At 44.6% G+C, this 15,114-nt stretch overlaps 1 protein-coding gene across 2 annotated transcripts in view; it reads right to left on the bottom strand.

Moving 5' to 3' along the window:
• Positions 1 to 15,114, bottom strand: part of LOC310960911 (thyroid hormone receptor alpha-B) — a 163,670-nt gene that overhangs the window by 19,923 nt on the left and 128,633 nt on the right. Inside the window, exons 1-5 of one of the 2 annotated variants that reach the window (XM_083932764.1) lie at positions 12,994 to 13,123; positions 7,293 to 7,354; positions 6,787 to 6,843; positions 1,039 to 1,139; positions 53 to 200 (exon numbers count right to left, since the gene is read on the bottom strand). In XM_083932764.1, coding sequence (XP_083788890.1) covers positions 53 to 200; positions 1,039 to 1,139; positions 6,787 to 6,843; positions 7,293 to 7,354; positions 12,994 to 13,034 — 409 coding nt within the window. In that variant the 5' untranslated portion in view covers positions 13,035 to 13,123. Of the gene's footprint in view, positions 1 to 52; positions 201 to 1,038; positions 1,140 to 6,786; positions 6,844 to 7,292; positions 7,355 to 12,993; positions 13,124 to 15,114 lie in introns of those variants that run through there. The other variant, XM_083932763.1, reaches the window with a different exon arrangement.

The following is a 15,114-nucleotide window of genomic DNA, read 5'->3' as shown; positions in this document are numbered from 1 at the left end:
TCTTTGTTTGTGTGTGTGTGTGTGTGTGTGTGTGTGTAGGCGCAGCACTCACAGTCCATGGCCATGCCCACTGCAATGCACTTCTTGAAGCGGCAGAGCTGACACTGGTTGCGGGTGATCTTATCGATGATGCAGCAGCCATCGTACTTACAGGAGTAGCTGGGGTGGAGGTTCTTCTGAATGGTCCTACGGAAGAAACCCTGGAGAGGCAGATACAGTCGGTGACGGTTGTAGACAAAGGAGAGGAATAAACAGAGGGAGAGAGGCACGTCCAAAAAGGGTAAGAGCAAAAGGTGAAAGTGTGAGACTAAGAACTTTGAGTCTATCACATCCTGCTGCTGTACCTGCCATTTTAATTACCACATGTACCACAAGTACTGTATTTGCTTTAAGGCGACAGCGTAGGAGTGAGTTGAACAAATCGTAGCAGGAAATGAATTTATATCTGTGGAATAAGCCTCAATATTATCAGATTAAAGGTATTATATTCCTAAGGGAAGATATTCCCACATTGATCCACTGTGCATAAGATTGATAAGTGAAATAATAAGCATGAATCAGACGTCTTTAAGCATTCGTTTCTATTTCACATCAATGCCAACACCAAGCTTATCACGCTCCTGTCAGTGGTGCCTCAGATGTGACGTGTCATCGGTGAACAAACATGAACAGAAGCAGGCTGACAGAGCCGAGAGCTGACAGAGCTGAGAGCTGACGTGACAGTCTGACAGGTTTTATGCAGATACGTTAAAGTATAATCTCTCTGTCTGTACATAATGTGTCTATGACCTTTGGTGTGTGTGTGTTTGCTTTAAAGGAACCGCTTCAGAGTGTGTCAGATATGGAACTGTGTGTGTGTGTGTGTGTGTGTGTGTGTGTGTGTGTGTGTGTGTGTGTGTAGTTGCAGCTGACCTCAGAGACCCGGCATCAGGTTTTTGTAGCCTATATAATGTGGGTTGGGAACATGCTGTGTCTGACACTCTGGTTGGTTTGTGTGCGTGTGTGTGTGTGTGTGTGTGTGCGTGTGTTTTAGTGTACCTTGCAGCCCTCGCAGGTAATGCAGCGGTAGTGGTAACCCGTGGCCTTGTCGCCACACACCACGCATGGCTCATCCTTTTCGAGGTAGCTGGGGATGTACCCTGAGAGAGAGAAGCAAGGGCAAAGACAACAAGGTATACTTTTCTTAATCACTGAACATGTTGTACACACCAGTACACAACATCTGTATCCCATTACTCTCACACTACAAATAAAGATTTTTTTTAAGTACAGACACTGAACCTGTGCCATGTACTTTTGTTGTTGATGCATTTTAGACACCTAAGAAAAATTAAATCACTTTCAGTGTATGCTCAATTAAAATAATCTCACTGCTTTCCCTTCACAGCCCTGGGAAGTTATCTTTGCTCTCGTCAAAGCCAACAGACTCAACTGTAAAATACAGTAATTTCACCTCGCAGAACACAGGAGTTGCTGTTCTACCGCTGCCTCGATAGGAAAGTTTTTTTGGGGTGACTGTGTAATTCTGGTTTTTAAATAGGTTAGTTCGGCTTCACTGAAGTCACACAATAACACAAACAAACAAAACAATCGAGGCAGCAGTAGACCAACAACTCCTGTGTTCTGCAAAGCAAAATTACAATTTTTCTCAAAGGAGTCTGGTGGCTTTGACGAAAGCAAAGAGGGATATAATGTTAACAGTTTCCCAAATTGCAAGGCTGAAGTTTACATAGGGGGGAACAATAGCTGTTCTCTGCTCTCGTCTAAGCCACCAGACTCCACCGATAAAAACAGCAATTTCCCCTTGCACAACACAGGAGTTGCTGGCCTGCCGCTGTCTTGATTGGTTAGTTTGTTTGAGTTATTATATGACTTTGATATTTTAAAGGGTTAAAAACAAACGACACTAACAAACTCCATGGTCCGGTTCGCTGTTGATAGAGTCTGGTGGCTTTGACGAGAGCAAAGAGGGATACAGTGTTATCAGTTTCCCAAATTGCAAGGCTGAAGTTTACCTAGGGGGAACAATAGCTGTTCTCTGCTCTCGTCAAAGCCACCAGACTCCACTGATAAAAACAGCAATTTCACCTTGCACAACACAGGAGTTGCTGCCCTACCACTGTCTTGATTGGTTAGTTTGTTTGAGTTATTGTGTGACTTTGATATTTTAAAGGGTTAGGAACAAACCAAACTAACAAACCCCATGGTTTGGTTTCTGTCGAACGAGTCTTGTGGCTTTGACGAGAGCATAGATAACTGCTGCAGAAAAGTAAAACAGTGCTGTCTGACAGCAAGCTTAAGCCTTGAAAATATTCTAAATAAAGCACACACTTAAAGTTATATAGATTTTTTTGTGAATGTGGGCTTTTTTTGTGGGTGTCTAAAATATCTTGAGCTGCTGCCACAGTGCAGTTCTTAACTTCTGTGACCGTCTTCCTGTCTGCTTCTCTAAACCGCCGACCGCCATCTACCGCAGTTAACACACTGACTCTGGAGAAGTACCTCATACAACCACACTTCAAAACAGCCCTTCAAGACCTTCGGCCTCACCTTCAGAGTGAGATTACACTTTAGCTCCACTCTACCTAGCCAACATTCCCCACCCTATGCACCCCTACACATTATTTCCACTCATCACCGCTGCAGACGGCTTGGAGACGGTGGAAAAACACAACAATGGCCAAGAAGCCATCCACCCAGCTAGATTCATGAGCCGCCCGAGATGATGAATAACAACATGCTGTAGTCATTTTCAGATGTGATTGTTTTTTATTTTGTTGGCCAATGAGAATCTTCCAGATAATAAAGCCGTATGTGAATCTTCTAAAGTAAGAAAGCATACGTAGTGAGCTAGACAGGAGCACAATGTTAGGGACCGCCGTGTTCCTCACTTCCATAATTACACCTCCTCATTAAACGGAAACTCTGATCCAAATGTAAATAAAGGATAATTACAAGGTGATAGAAATGTGTCTTTGACTGGCAAACAAGTACGAACACTGCATGTCTGGAGCTCTGACAGAGGAACACCCGTCCCGTCGCATTACCCTCTCGTTGATTGACATGACTGTTAATAGACCGACTATTAAAGTTGACAACGCCTACATTTCAGTCTTTACAGGGAAACTTTGGATAATTTAAAGTGGGGTCGGTACTTATCCATAATCAAGTGTTTTTCCTACAGTGGATGGTGGTCGGAGGAAGTACGAGCAGTGGCTAGCTAGCTTGCTTATTTACGTTCTGGATTATGTTTTGAACTAGTTGAATTAAAATGCTTCATCCACACACTCTTATCATTTTAAAGTGGGGTTGGTACTTATCCATAATCACTGTATTTCCTACAGTGGATGGCGGTCGGTGGAAGTACGAGCAGCGGCTAGCTAGCTTGATAAGATACGTTCTGGATTATGTTTTGAACTAGTTGAATTAAAATGCTTCATCCACACACTCTTATCACGGTGTAGGAAAAGCACAATGCTATCGTTATCGAGGGGAGTGGCTAGCTAGTTTGCTAATTTAGGTTTTGGACTATGTTTTGAACTAGTTAAATTAAAATGCTTCATCCACACACTCTTATCACAGTGTAGGAAAAGCTAATGCTATTGCTGTGAGCAAGTAGCCACCGCCGTTCCTATACTATACCGTAAACACACTGCTAGCTTAAATCATGAGCTTCCTAAGATGATGAATACAACACTCTCAAGTCATTTTCGCATGTCTGATATTTTCCGACATACAATCACAATGTTGCTACGTCGTCTGTAAACGCAGGAGTCAAGAGTCTAAATTCAGCTGAATACTTTTTAGGTTTAATATAGTCTAAAATGTCTAAAACTAATCTAGCAGTGAAGTTATTGTAAGACTGGTCTAACACTAAAGACCAGTCCAAGATTTCTCTACCAGCCCCCGGTCCCTACCTCAAACAACCCTGCGTCAAAGAAAAAATCTGAACTATCTTTCCCACCGTCTTATTTTGAATTATGACGCACAAATGCAAATGTTTAATGTCCTCTCCCTTGAATCATTGTGGTCACAACATCACAGATTGGGAGTTTAAGGATATTATTTAACAGAATGTTTTAACATAAAGGCATTCAGTACATGTTCTCCATAAACTCCAGTGCAGGCTGATCTAAATTTAAAGTACTTGGATTGTACTCTTCTTCCTCCCTCTGCAGCCTTTAAACCCAGGAAGAGGACAGTTTGTTCTCTTTCCATTTACTGCCTACAAGAGCAGTGAGACTGAGGGAGTGAGCACAGAGACACAGGAAATAGCAGATTTAGAGTCATTTCACATGATATATAGCAAAGAATCTGGGAGGGGAGGGGGGGGGGGTGGGCACACTGCAAGGCACAAGTTAATACAGAAAAGGGGTGTTTGAGTCTGCACACGCACACACACACACACACACACAGAGCCACTGGCAGAGCTTTGTACATATTGTACATGCGTGTGATGTTCTCATGACATATATGCTAATGTATGTGTGTGTGTGTATACCGAGGCGTGCTGAGAGCTGTGATTGGCAGTGTCAGTTGGGCTTTGGTTTTCTTGGCCTTGTGACAAATTTTAGAGGAGGGGGAGGGTAGGGAAGAGAGAAAAGGGAGGGAAAGACGAGACAAAGAAAGGCCAAAGGGTCAAAGTGACATTTTGGCCAAACTATATATCTATATAGATATATATATCATACATTAGGAATCAAAATACAAATTTTGGATAGAAAAATAAAAGTAGAGCGAGAAAGAAAACACTGAAGCCAGATTACAACAAGAACAAAACCCAGGGGAGGAAGCAGGGGAAGAGGACAAGAGGAAGTCAAATAGAAACAGGCCAAAGGAAAGATAACGAGGACATCAGAGGACGATCATATAGGAAAAATGTCAGCTCCAGTAGCGTGTTGGCAGGATGAGCACCAGCAGCAGCAGCAGCAGCAGCTGGATCCCTGAGCCAGTCTGCTGCAGACTGTGTTTGGAAGCCAAGCCCAAAATCAATACGGCTGTAGCTCTGTAGCTCTGTGGCTCTGTGGCTCTGGCTGCACGCCCCCTCCTGCGTAACGGGCTCTGCAATACCTCCATCAACAAAACCCAGGAAGGGGAAGCAGCTTTTTCTAGTGCGGCCGGAGTCAAGATAAATATTTTGTCTTTGCCGGTTTTCCCAACACAACATCTGCCATTTGGTTTCATCAAAGCGTGTAAATCATGGCGGTATAAATAAGGTCCCTGAAGTGAGTCTAAAGATGGTCTTTACCTGACAACCGCACAGTGACATTTGAGACTGTACACACTGACGACACCGAGGCGCAGGGAACTACACAGAAGCAGGATCTGACAACAGCTGTTACACTAAATCTGCATCGTCCACTACTGCTGTGTTCATCGCCCCTTCACTCCAAATCACAGTTACAATAAAAAGATCCCTGAAACTGGAGAACGCAACTTTTCTATTTCTAATTCATCTATAGATCGAATTGTTCATTTTGTCTGAATAACGGATATGAAGTGATTTAAGTAATAACCATTTAAGACAGTATGCATTTGCAAAGAGTATAAAACAAACACCAATGTTCGGCATGCTTATGTCATAAAATGACAGATTAAATAAATCAAAAACAATGAACTAACTGATTGATTAATTGCTAAAGGAATAGTTGAGATGTCTTGAAGTGAGGTTGTTTATCCACATTTATCCACAGTCAGTGTGTCACCTAAGGAAGATGCCGCTCGGCACGACGGGAGTACTGACACAGGAGCTAAGAAATGTACTTTAGACACCTAAATGAACGCAAATGTAAAGAAATAATAATATATATACATATTATTTTAAGTGTGCACTATATTTAGACTGTTTTCACAGCTTTACCTTTCCGTCAGACAGCCCTGTTGAAGTTTACGCAGGAAAACTGAAGCTGTTATTTGCTCTTGTCAAAACCAGACTCCTTTGACAAACACGGTGATTTGACTGGTTTGTTTGTTTTGTTACTTTCTAACCCTTTAAAACACCATCCACTGTAGGCTACACACTGACTATGGTAAGTGCCTTATACTACCATACTTCATAAAATCTGAATTATTTTTTTGTTTCTATATTTGTCCGTCTGCAGTGGGGTGCTGGGCATGTATCGAGTTTATCAGAGCTTTTTTTATTTGCTTGTTGCAAGCTGTAAAACCAAAATAAGGAGCTTAAAGACGCTAAAATTCAAATCATTCTCTGAGGGGGTTTGAGTGTAGCTTTAAAATCTGTGGAATAATCCCGTGTCTGTCCACTCATTCGATCTCGACTCATTTCAAATGATTCGGTCACTGATTCAAGCCGAGTAAACTGCATTTTTAATGAACCTTTAGTAAATCTCTGACGTTGAATCACCCCTTTAATAAATCAGGATGAAGAGCAGTGAATGTGGTGGAAACACTGACGGATCAATGCACATGTTCGAGAGGATGGAAGTACTCTGTCGTGGCCTGGAAGCCTGTTTTGAAGCCTGGTTGAGGGTCCGCACTCCCACAGGGAAACACTGGCATCGTTACGGTGCGGGTTAATCGATGTGATGCAACCGGGCGGACATATTGTTTATACTGTCGCGGCTGAAATGCACCAAAGGTAGACTACGGTACGGGATTTCAGCAGTGATGCAAAGAAGAAGACAACAATCCTGCTGGGAGGGGGAACGTGGAGAGGACTGACCTCGGGAGATATATTCTATAAATGCCAAATCAACAATCCTGATGGGTTTTTTTTTATGTTGGTGTTCCTTCCACCCTACCCCCGTCACTATCACTCTCGCTTACCTTCTTTACTCGCTTCTTTCAGCTCGGGGGATTTGGAGCTGTCACTCAGACAACGTGCTGCGTCCAACAAGAAAGCAGACAGAGCACAAGGCTTTCGTTTATTGATGACAGATGCCAAGAAGTTTAACTGTTTTTTCTCTTTTGGAGGTGACAAATCGAAAGTGTAATGTACACGAGGCAGCAATGAATCAGCTCCTGGGCAGTCATTCAACTGCATGCATTTACTGCGGTGAGACTGACAGCTACAATATTCCTTTAAATAACATACAGCTGAACAAAATCTGGGAAAGTGATTTTCAAAAATGAATGTTTCCCTACATTCGGAGAGCTTTTATCCTCTCAAGGAGAGGTGTTACTGTATATGAAGAGACTTAAGGAGTCAGACTTCTTTCACACTTCAGGTACGAAAGTGGAGGTTTGTTTCCTAGCTGCCGCTTCACAAAGTCTCTCTCTCTCTCTCTCTCTCTCCATCTCCGTCAAAACACGATCCATCATCAGTTACTCACCAGTCATACTCTTCAACGAACATTGGCTGTTCTTCCTTTTCCTTTTCGGGCCATTGAGCCACCTGAGAGACGACAAAAGACAGGGGAGAAGAAGAAAGAGAATTAAGTAAAAATGCATTTAAAGCTGAAAAAACGAACAAACACAAACAAAGCAATCGGCACTGGATCGACCGGAAAAGCAGTCTGTACCGGAGGTCTTCACGGGTCCACCTAAACTGAGACCGCTACGGGTTCAGATGCAGTCTGTACCGGAGGTCTTCACGGGTCCACCCACACTGAGACCGCTACGGGTTCAGATGCAGTCTGTACCGGAGGTCTTCAGGGGTCCACTCACACTGAGACCGCTACGGGTTCAGATGCAGTCTGTACCAGAGGTTTTCACGGGTCCACCCACACTGAGACCGCTAAGGGTTGAGATCCACGGTTCATACGGTGAACTCAGTCAGAACCAAAGGAATAACAGAACACCAACTCAAGGTTTGTTTTGACAGTTTCCGAATTGTTAGCCTGCAGCTGTGAAATCAGTGCCAATTGGGTGTGTGTCTCACAGGTCCGGTTCAGCCTGAGTCCAGGGCCCAGCCTTTCAAATAATACGCAGGTGTGGTTTTGGCTCCTTAGTGGTACACTTCTGGTTCTTTTGGGGTTTGTCAACACATTTCTGGACCCGTAAAAGACCTCTAGTCTGGACGGTTTCGCCCCAAATCGAAGAAACAAAGTTGCTCAACAGGTTGAAAGGTTTATATCTCAAAACCACTCAGGAAGGAACAAAGAGAGCGGCACCGCTTCCCTAACAGGGGTCTCACATACGTCACGTTCGTCACCGGGTCTCTAAGCTCCACAATGGAGCTAACAAGAATGCCTATTAACACCGGGGAGTAAATACAAAGGCCTTTGATTGGATGGCATTTTGCGGCATAACTCATCCAGGTAAAGATCAAATGTCAATACCCGAAATAACCAAGAGTTAGAAAACACAACAATGAACGGAGAGAAAATGACATTAGCTCATGACGCACAGACTTCTAGGAGCATTGCTGTATTCGTCTCTCTTGGCATTATGGCCTCCTGTATCCCTGGTGCTCACATAAAAAAAAAAACAGTAGCAGGGATTGCTGCCACTATAATTTCTAACAGAGGAGTAAACGAGCGGTCTGGAGCGATGAGTCAAGGTTTACTCACAGGGACTACTGTATTTTAAAGGCAGGAGAAGTTCTTGATGTTGCTCCCAAACTGAATCACTCCGGCGGGGAATTAAACCCCCTGAAGCAACTCTAATTATCAAGATACACACGGGACAGTCCAACAATAACAAACCCAAAGACCGCAACTTTATTATGCAGCATGCGCAATCACACAAACACACCTCTAACCACACCGACACATGTGAAATGCATGTACAGCACAGATGGGAACTGGCTGCTCTGAGGGGAATTATGAAAGCGCGAGAGATGGAGGAGAGAGAGAGAGAGAGAGAGAGAGAGAGAGAGAGAGAGAGAGAGAGTTAAGTAGAGAGAAAAAAAAGAAAGAGAGAAAGAGAGAGAGAGAGTCAGTGAGTGCTCCTCGTCAGTGCTTGATGTTTTCAGAGTCCCGAGAGTCCAGCTCTCTGCTCTCGGACACTCCTCGAAGCCTCCAGCTCTCCTCCCACACCACTGTGGCCTTTTAATTCCAGCTCCAGGAGAGGGAGCAGGACTGCATAAGCACCACGAACATGAAGTCTCACTCTGTTAAGAGGCAATACATGGACTCATAGGTCAGTGATCCTCAAAGGGGGGTGCATGGCACTCTGCCAAGGGGGTGAAGAGTTTTCAGATTCATTCATTATTATGAAATCAAAGGATTCATAGTTCAACAAATAATATTTTGACTTTTATATCTACAATAGCGCATGGATTAAATTTGCATCAATCTAATACATGACTCTGAGAATTAGAGGTAAGAAACAAACAAAAAAATAGATTATAAAGCAGGTGAAGGTGCTGTATAAATACTGTGAAAGTATCATCATTCTCCGCAGAGAAAGTCCCCCTCCTGAGAGAAGCTCGGTGCACCTTTGCAAAGGTACGGACACACACAGCAGAGACCGCCAGAGTCTTTTCAGCTGAGATGCCTCCATCCTGCGATTCTGATTCTGATGGAATATCCGCGGTAAGGTAAAGGGCAAAAAATGTTGGCAAAAGGTAGAGTACCTGCTCAGGATGAAGAGAGAACAGAAAAGGTAGAACTTCAGTCGACCAATGATGAAGATGTTCTCTGGTTGCCTACAAAAGAGTCTGCATGTAAGACAAAGAAAGGGGAACCAGATCTGAATGTTGAATTCTATGTTTTCTTATCCAGACCCCCCCCCCCCCCCCCCCCAAAAAAAAAAATTCACTGTTTGTCAGTTGGTTAGCCCTCCAGACACCAAAACGCATGTGCAAATGGCTCCTTTAAGATATTCAGAGCGAAGGGGCGGTGTGGGTGGACATGGGAAGAGTGCACAGATGTGATGCTGGGGTTGTATGCACTGAGCATGCACCCTTAGGTGTGTGTGTTCTCGCATGTGTCGGGGTTATTGATAGAGGGCGGGTGGGGCACAGCCTCCAGGTACTGAAGCATCCAGCTGGCAGTGCAGCACATCCAAAAAGGTGGAAAGTGCAGATGGGGGCAGAAACATTGCAGTGCTTCTTCGACGTTCCTCACTTTTTTTAATGAGACGGATTTTTATATTTCACACTCAGGAACACAACAACAGAATCGCCTGTCAACTCAAACTGCCCTTCACATGTTTCGCTTGGCTTCGATAACAACACTGTTCTCAGTTATTGTTCACTTTGCCCTTTTCAGAGTACATCACAAAGCTTAACAGGGAATTAAAGCTCTTAAATAGCCCAGCTTGATTTATTGCACTTGTTATGTCTGTCCTTATTAGAAACTCATCTAAAATAAGGATGTAATGTTCCTGGTATGGTGGGATGTGAGGGGAGGAATGGAGAACATGACAGTCGTCAGGGTTCTCACCTGTGAAGCAACACCTCACGTCGGCGTAACAGCAAAGGTTGCAAAGCTGCATATTACACAATGTAACGAGTTGAGAAACCGGGAGAACTGTTTGAACACGGCCGGCACTTTTCATTCGCTTTATGGGAAAAGTTGAATGTTATTAAGCGGATTAAGAAGAAGAAGAATGAAAGCTGTCACGGCTTTTCATCGACTGCTACTCAAAGGTAAATGTCTCTCCCTCTGCCAGTTGGCTTCCACATCACACAATACAGCCGCTCCAGGCGACAAGCATCAAACTGACAGCTATGTGACAGTACGGCCCTCCCATGCGGCAGCATGTTGGCAAAGATGGAAACAGATACTCTTTATTCAGGTCTTTGTCACTCCTACAGCAGCTACACCTTCTCTGCATCTCTGTGCTGACACCTCGCATCACAACAACAACAACAGCAACAACAGCAACAACAACAACAACAACAACAAAAGGTGCCCCACAAATTTAGAAATGCCACATGTTAAAGGAGACCTAATGTGCTTTTCCTGTCATATATACAGTATGTGAACATGACAGATGTCTAGATTAAACACGGCCAAAGCTTCAAATAATGTGCTAAACGTAATTAGCACAGTATATATATGTATAATATGGTATATAACTATATATATACAGTATATGAAATATCAAATTTAAATTGACAGAAATGAATATTTACAGCAGTGAAATATAAACAAGAATCCAAAAATACCAGACTAATGTGCAAAAGAACAGATTGTTTATGATTGAAAGAGGGGGTGAATGACTCTCCAAGGGATGTGTTGTATAGTTTAATGACCACAGGCAGGAAACAGTTCCTGTGGCGCTCTGTGGTGCAACTGGGTGCGAGGAGTCTTCTGCTGAAGGTGCTCCTCTGCTGGGCCAGTGTGACATAGAGAGGGTGGGAGACATGGTCCAAGGCAGACCGGAGCCTGGACAGCATCCTCCTCTCTGCCACGGTCGTCAGGGTGTCCTCTGACTAGTCATCTGCTCCAGGCTCATGACTTGTCAGTGTTTACATTACATACGGGGCGGCAGGAGCTCAGTCCAGGGGATCCGTAGGGACGCCTGTTAAAGTCCAACGTGCGGAGGTGAACTGGTTTCTAGAGGAGTGTCAGTTCAGTTCACCTTCGGAGAACTGCACCAAACCCTGCTGCCCGGGGCAACCAAGTGTAAAGGGCTCAACTTCACACATGTGTGGGTCCTGTTTGCATGTAAAAAACTGAATTTCCCCTCTGGGATAAATAGAGTCTTCTCCTACACTGCTACATGTAGCTACATGCTAAAAAAACTGTCTCGGCTGCTGGTATTATTGATTTCTCCCCCAGTTTCGGATCACATTCGTGCTCAAACGTGTTTGATTGTGTAATGTTTGCTTTAGAAGCCTTCACTGGGGATTATTCGCAGTAGAAAGTGCTGCTATAAGCCAGCAGTCCCCAGCTGACTGAACGCTACAGAGACGGGGAGGGAGGCACAGATGCGGAGATCTGTAAGTGCTGAGCAGTCAGAGCAGGCTCGGCTCTTTCAGGAGAGGGGCTTCAAGAGACAGAGGGTGAATACAGGTGCAGCAGCCGTGGGCAGTATGAGGAAAACAGGGGGCTTTATTCAACATTAAAGCATGTAACCTCATAAAAAGGGCATACATGCATGTCCCCTTTAAACCTTCCTTCAGGTGAGCTGTGCACTTTCTTCAAGCACACGTACAAGAACAGAATTGGCACAGCCCCGATGAAATATGAAATGATAATACAAATCACGGCTCTGTGCATAAGCTCCAGCTCTAACCAGCTATTAAGATCTGATGAGTCCCAAAATAGCACCTCATAATATTAGCACTCTTGCAGCTAAAAAAAGAGCTCGGCACTCTTGGCGGAGTCTCAGAAGTGCTTTCAATGCTTTAAGAGCTCTCAGTGAAGAGAGGAGAGGAGAGCAGAGCAGAGCGAAAACAGTGTCAAGTGGCCTCGGAGAGAGAAGCAGCAGACAACAACAACAACAACAACATCACAGACGAGCGACGCGAACAAACACGCCTCGGTGTGAGGAACGAGGATTAACTTCTTGTCTGACACGATGGTTGGCAGCGTTACTCTAAACTAACATCTGAACAAACAGAAAGAAGAAATTGATTTGGTTGTTTATGCAAAAGAAAAAAGAAAAAGCAGGCAGTCCGACAGGAGTTTGAGTTGTATGGCACAGCCCGTGAACCTGCGGCCACTGAGTGCAGATACAAGTGCGCCCGCTCCCCGGATGAAAACATCGTGCATAATTGAATCTTTTTTGATGGAATGTGACTTTTTTGCAGGTCGAGGCAAGACGCCCTTTGCGGCGCAGGCATACCAAAAGAGCGCTTTTCAATTTCCAGCCTCTTAAACCCTGACGGCATATGGATTGCAACACACCGCTGAGTATACGAGGTCCCACACACACACACACACACACACTGTGCCTCTCAGCAACCTGAGCCAACCCCTACAGAAACATGCACATACTGTACTTTCTCTCTCTCTCTCACACACACACACACACACACACACATTCACACACGCTCACACGCACACGCACACACAAACAGACACACTCACACTCTCACACACACACACACACACTCACACACACACTCACACAGACACAGAGAGAGAGAAGAGTCAACGGCATGAGCTAAACAGATGTCACAAAATAAATACTTACAGTGCTGACCTGATGACGCAGTGGGACTGTAAAATATGCATGGCGGAGGAGTACTACTAGCTGTCGTTGCAGATGTAGATGACGAACTGCTACACAGCCCTCATGCGTGGACCTCTGTCTATCTGCCTTTCTCACTCTCTCACACCCTGATGTCTCTACCAGTTGTGCTATGTTTAGCCTAGTCGTCCCACTCACATACACCCTGCCTCTCCCTCCCTCCCTCTTCCTTTAATCTGTGGGACTTTCTTGCTCTGCCGCTAGTACCACCCAGTCTATCCTGATTGGAGGACAGCCAGCTTTCTCCACCTGTGACTTTGACAGTGGCTGTGGAGTTATCTGACATGTAATTGCCGGGCTGTCAGGTAACTGAGCGCTCCCATGAGACTCTCATGCTATTTTAAGACGTGTGCAGGTTTCATTAATGCTAAAGCAGCACACGCATGAGCAAAACAGTGATCAACACCAGTGACAGGGAGCTTTATATCTCTACAGAGAAATCCCTTCATGGCAGCACACTGAAAAGATAAGGTTGGTATTATTCTATATGATTAATGCTGTCAACATACCCTATGAAAACAAAACCAACAATGTGTTTTTGGTTTATTTATAAGGGCCAATTCACTCCCAGAGTTACGTAAAGCGCTTAATTTCATCAGCAGTCTCTCTAAAATCTATCTTTAAATACTTTTACACTCCGTCCCAAAGTCATTGGTTCCTGCTGAAGTCCTAAAATAATAAAGCGTTTCACTGCGGCTCACTGTAGTACTTTTAAACTCAAACAGGAGGAACTAGTGCATTTGTTGGGGACTATTTTCAGTGGAGGATTCATCCACATTTGGTGTTCTAGTGTGTTATTTGTGGCAGCAGGACGGTGTGCCATGTGTGGGATTGAGTGAAAATAAACTAGGGTTCATGCTAATGAAGGGACATGTCACCCAGCGCAACAGTGTGGCTCACTGATGCCTTTTTAATAGGCTCTGGGACAACAGTGGAGCTCTGTGGCACAGAGGGAGAAGCTGCACATACACAGACAATGGTAAATAAGTATGTGTACAGCAAGGACGTAAGTAAAGCACCTTCCAGTGAGCGAGGGTTGCAAAGTGTTTCGCAAGAGTCAAATAGTTAGAAAACAAGAACATAAATCAGTCGAGAGAGAAAGAAAGAGAAAGTGAGTCTCCAACTGCAGAGCGTACGGTCTTTAGGGAGAGCGTTCCAGTGTCGGAGCCACGACAACACTTGTTACTGTGATATTCTCATGTCGGTCTTTGCAGGGGATTCGTGGACAATATGAAAACTTTTGTAATTTGCCAGCCTTGCACTTTGGACGGTAAGTTCACCCGACTACAAACAAAACACGATCCAAGACTCCAAAACAAAACGCTCTGGCTGTGTCTAACAATGCACATAGTTTTGGTTTTGTGCATTATGGTTTCTATCTCACCGCTCGTACAAATGGAGGTGAATGGTATTTTACTTGTGGTGCTCAGAACAATGAAACTTTAACAACGTGTCTCTCCGGAAACAATGTCCTGGTTACTCAGGAAGAAATAGCCTCAGAGTCTCTGTATAAAAGACTGCTGCTGTTGTTTAAATGTCATTTTTCACCACATATGAAGATCCAGCCCCGTCCGTCATACCCCCGCGCCTACAGATGTTTCCAAACCCCGGCAAATAAAACCAAACGTATCTGCGAAGGTGACATCGTCGGGGCTGTTTGGGTGTACTGAGTCTTCAAGTGAAGAAGAGACACCTGCTCTGAACCCGACAGAACAATACAGAGACACTCAGAGTAGCCCAGAGAATTATATCCATAGCAGCGTCTGAATGAGGCCCCCTGTCCTGCGTGTTGCGTGCCACAGTGGTCTATTGTTCGGCACGCATGCTACGGGCCTACAGCTGGGTCTGTCCCGTCCTATACATCCACTGCTAATGGACACTTTGTTCCCTCATGTATCCGCGCCACTGTCTAAATTACAGGCTGAGCTAGAAGGGGATATACAGCACGCCACGGAGTGAAAGCGAGTCGACTCCCTCTGTCCAAATACGCAAGTTTACAGCGTCCCACACATAACCATGGTAAACACGGGGCTGACTCCTCAGATGTATACAGCGCGCTGCACC

This window comes from Echiichthys vipera (assembly GCF_963691815.1).
Source record: "Echiichthys vipera genome assembly, chromosome: 18".
Taxonomy (NCBI): Eukaryota; Metazoa; Chordata; class Actinopteri; order Perciformes; family Trachinidae; genus Echiichthys; species Echiichthys vipera.
The sequence above is the reverse complement of the archived record's forward strand: the minus strand, read 5'-3'. Positions and strand labels throughout refer to the sequence as shown.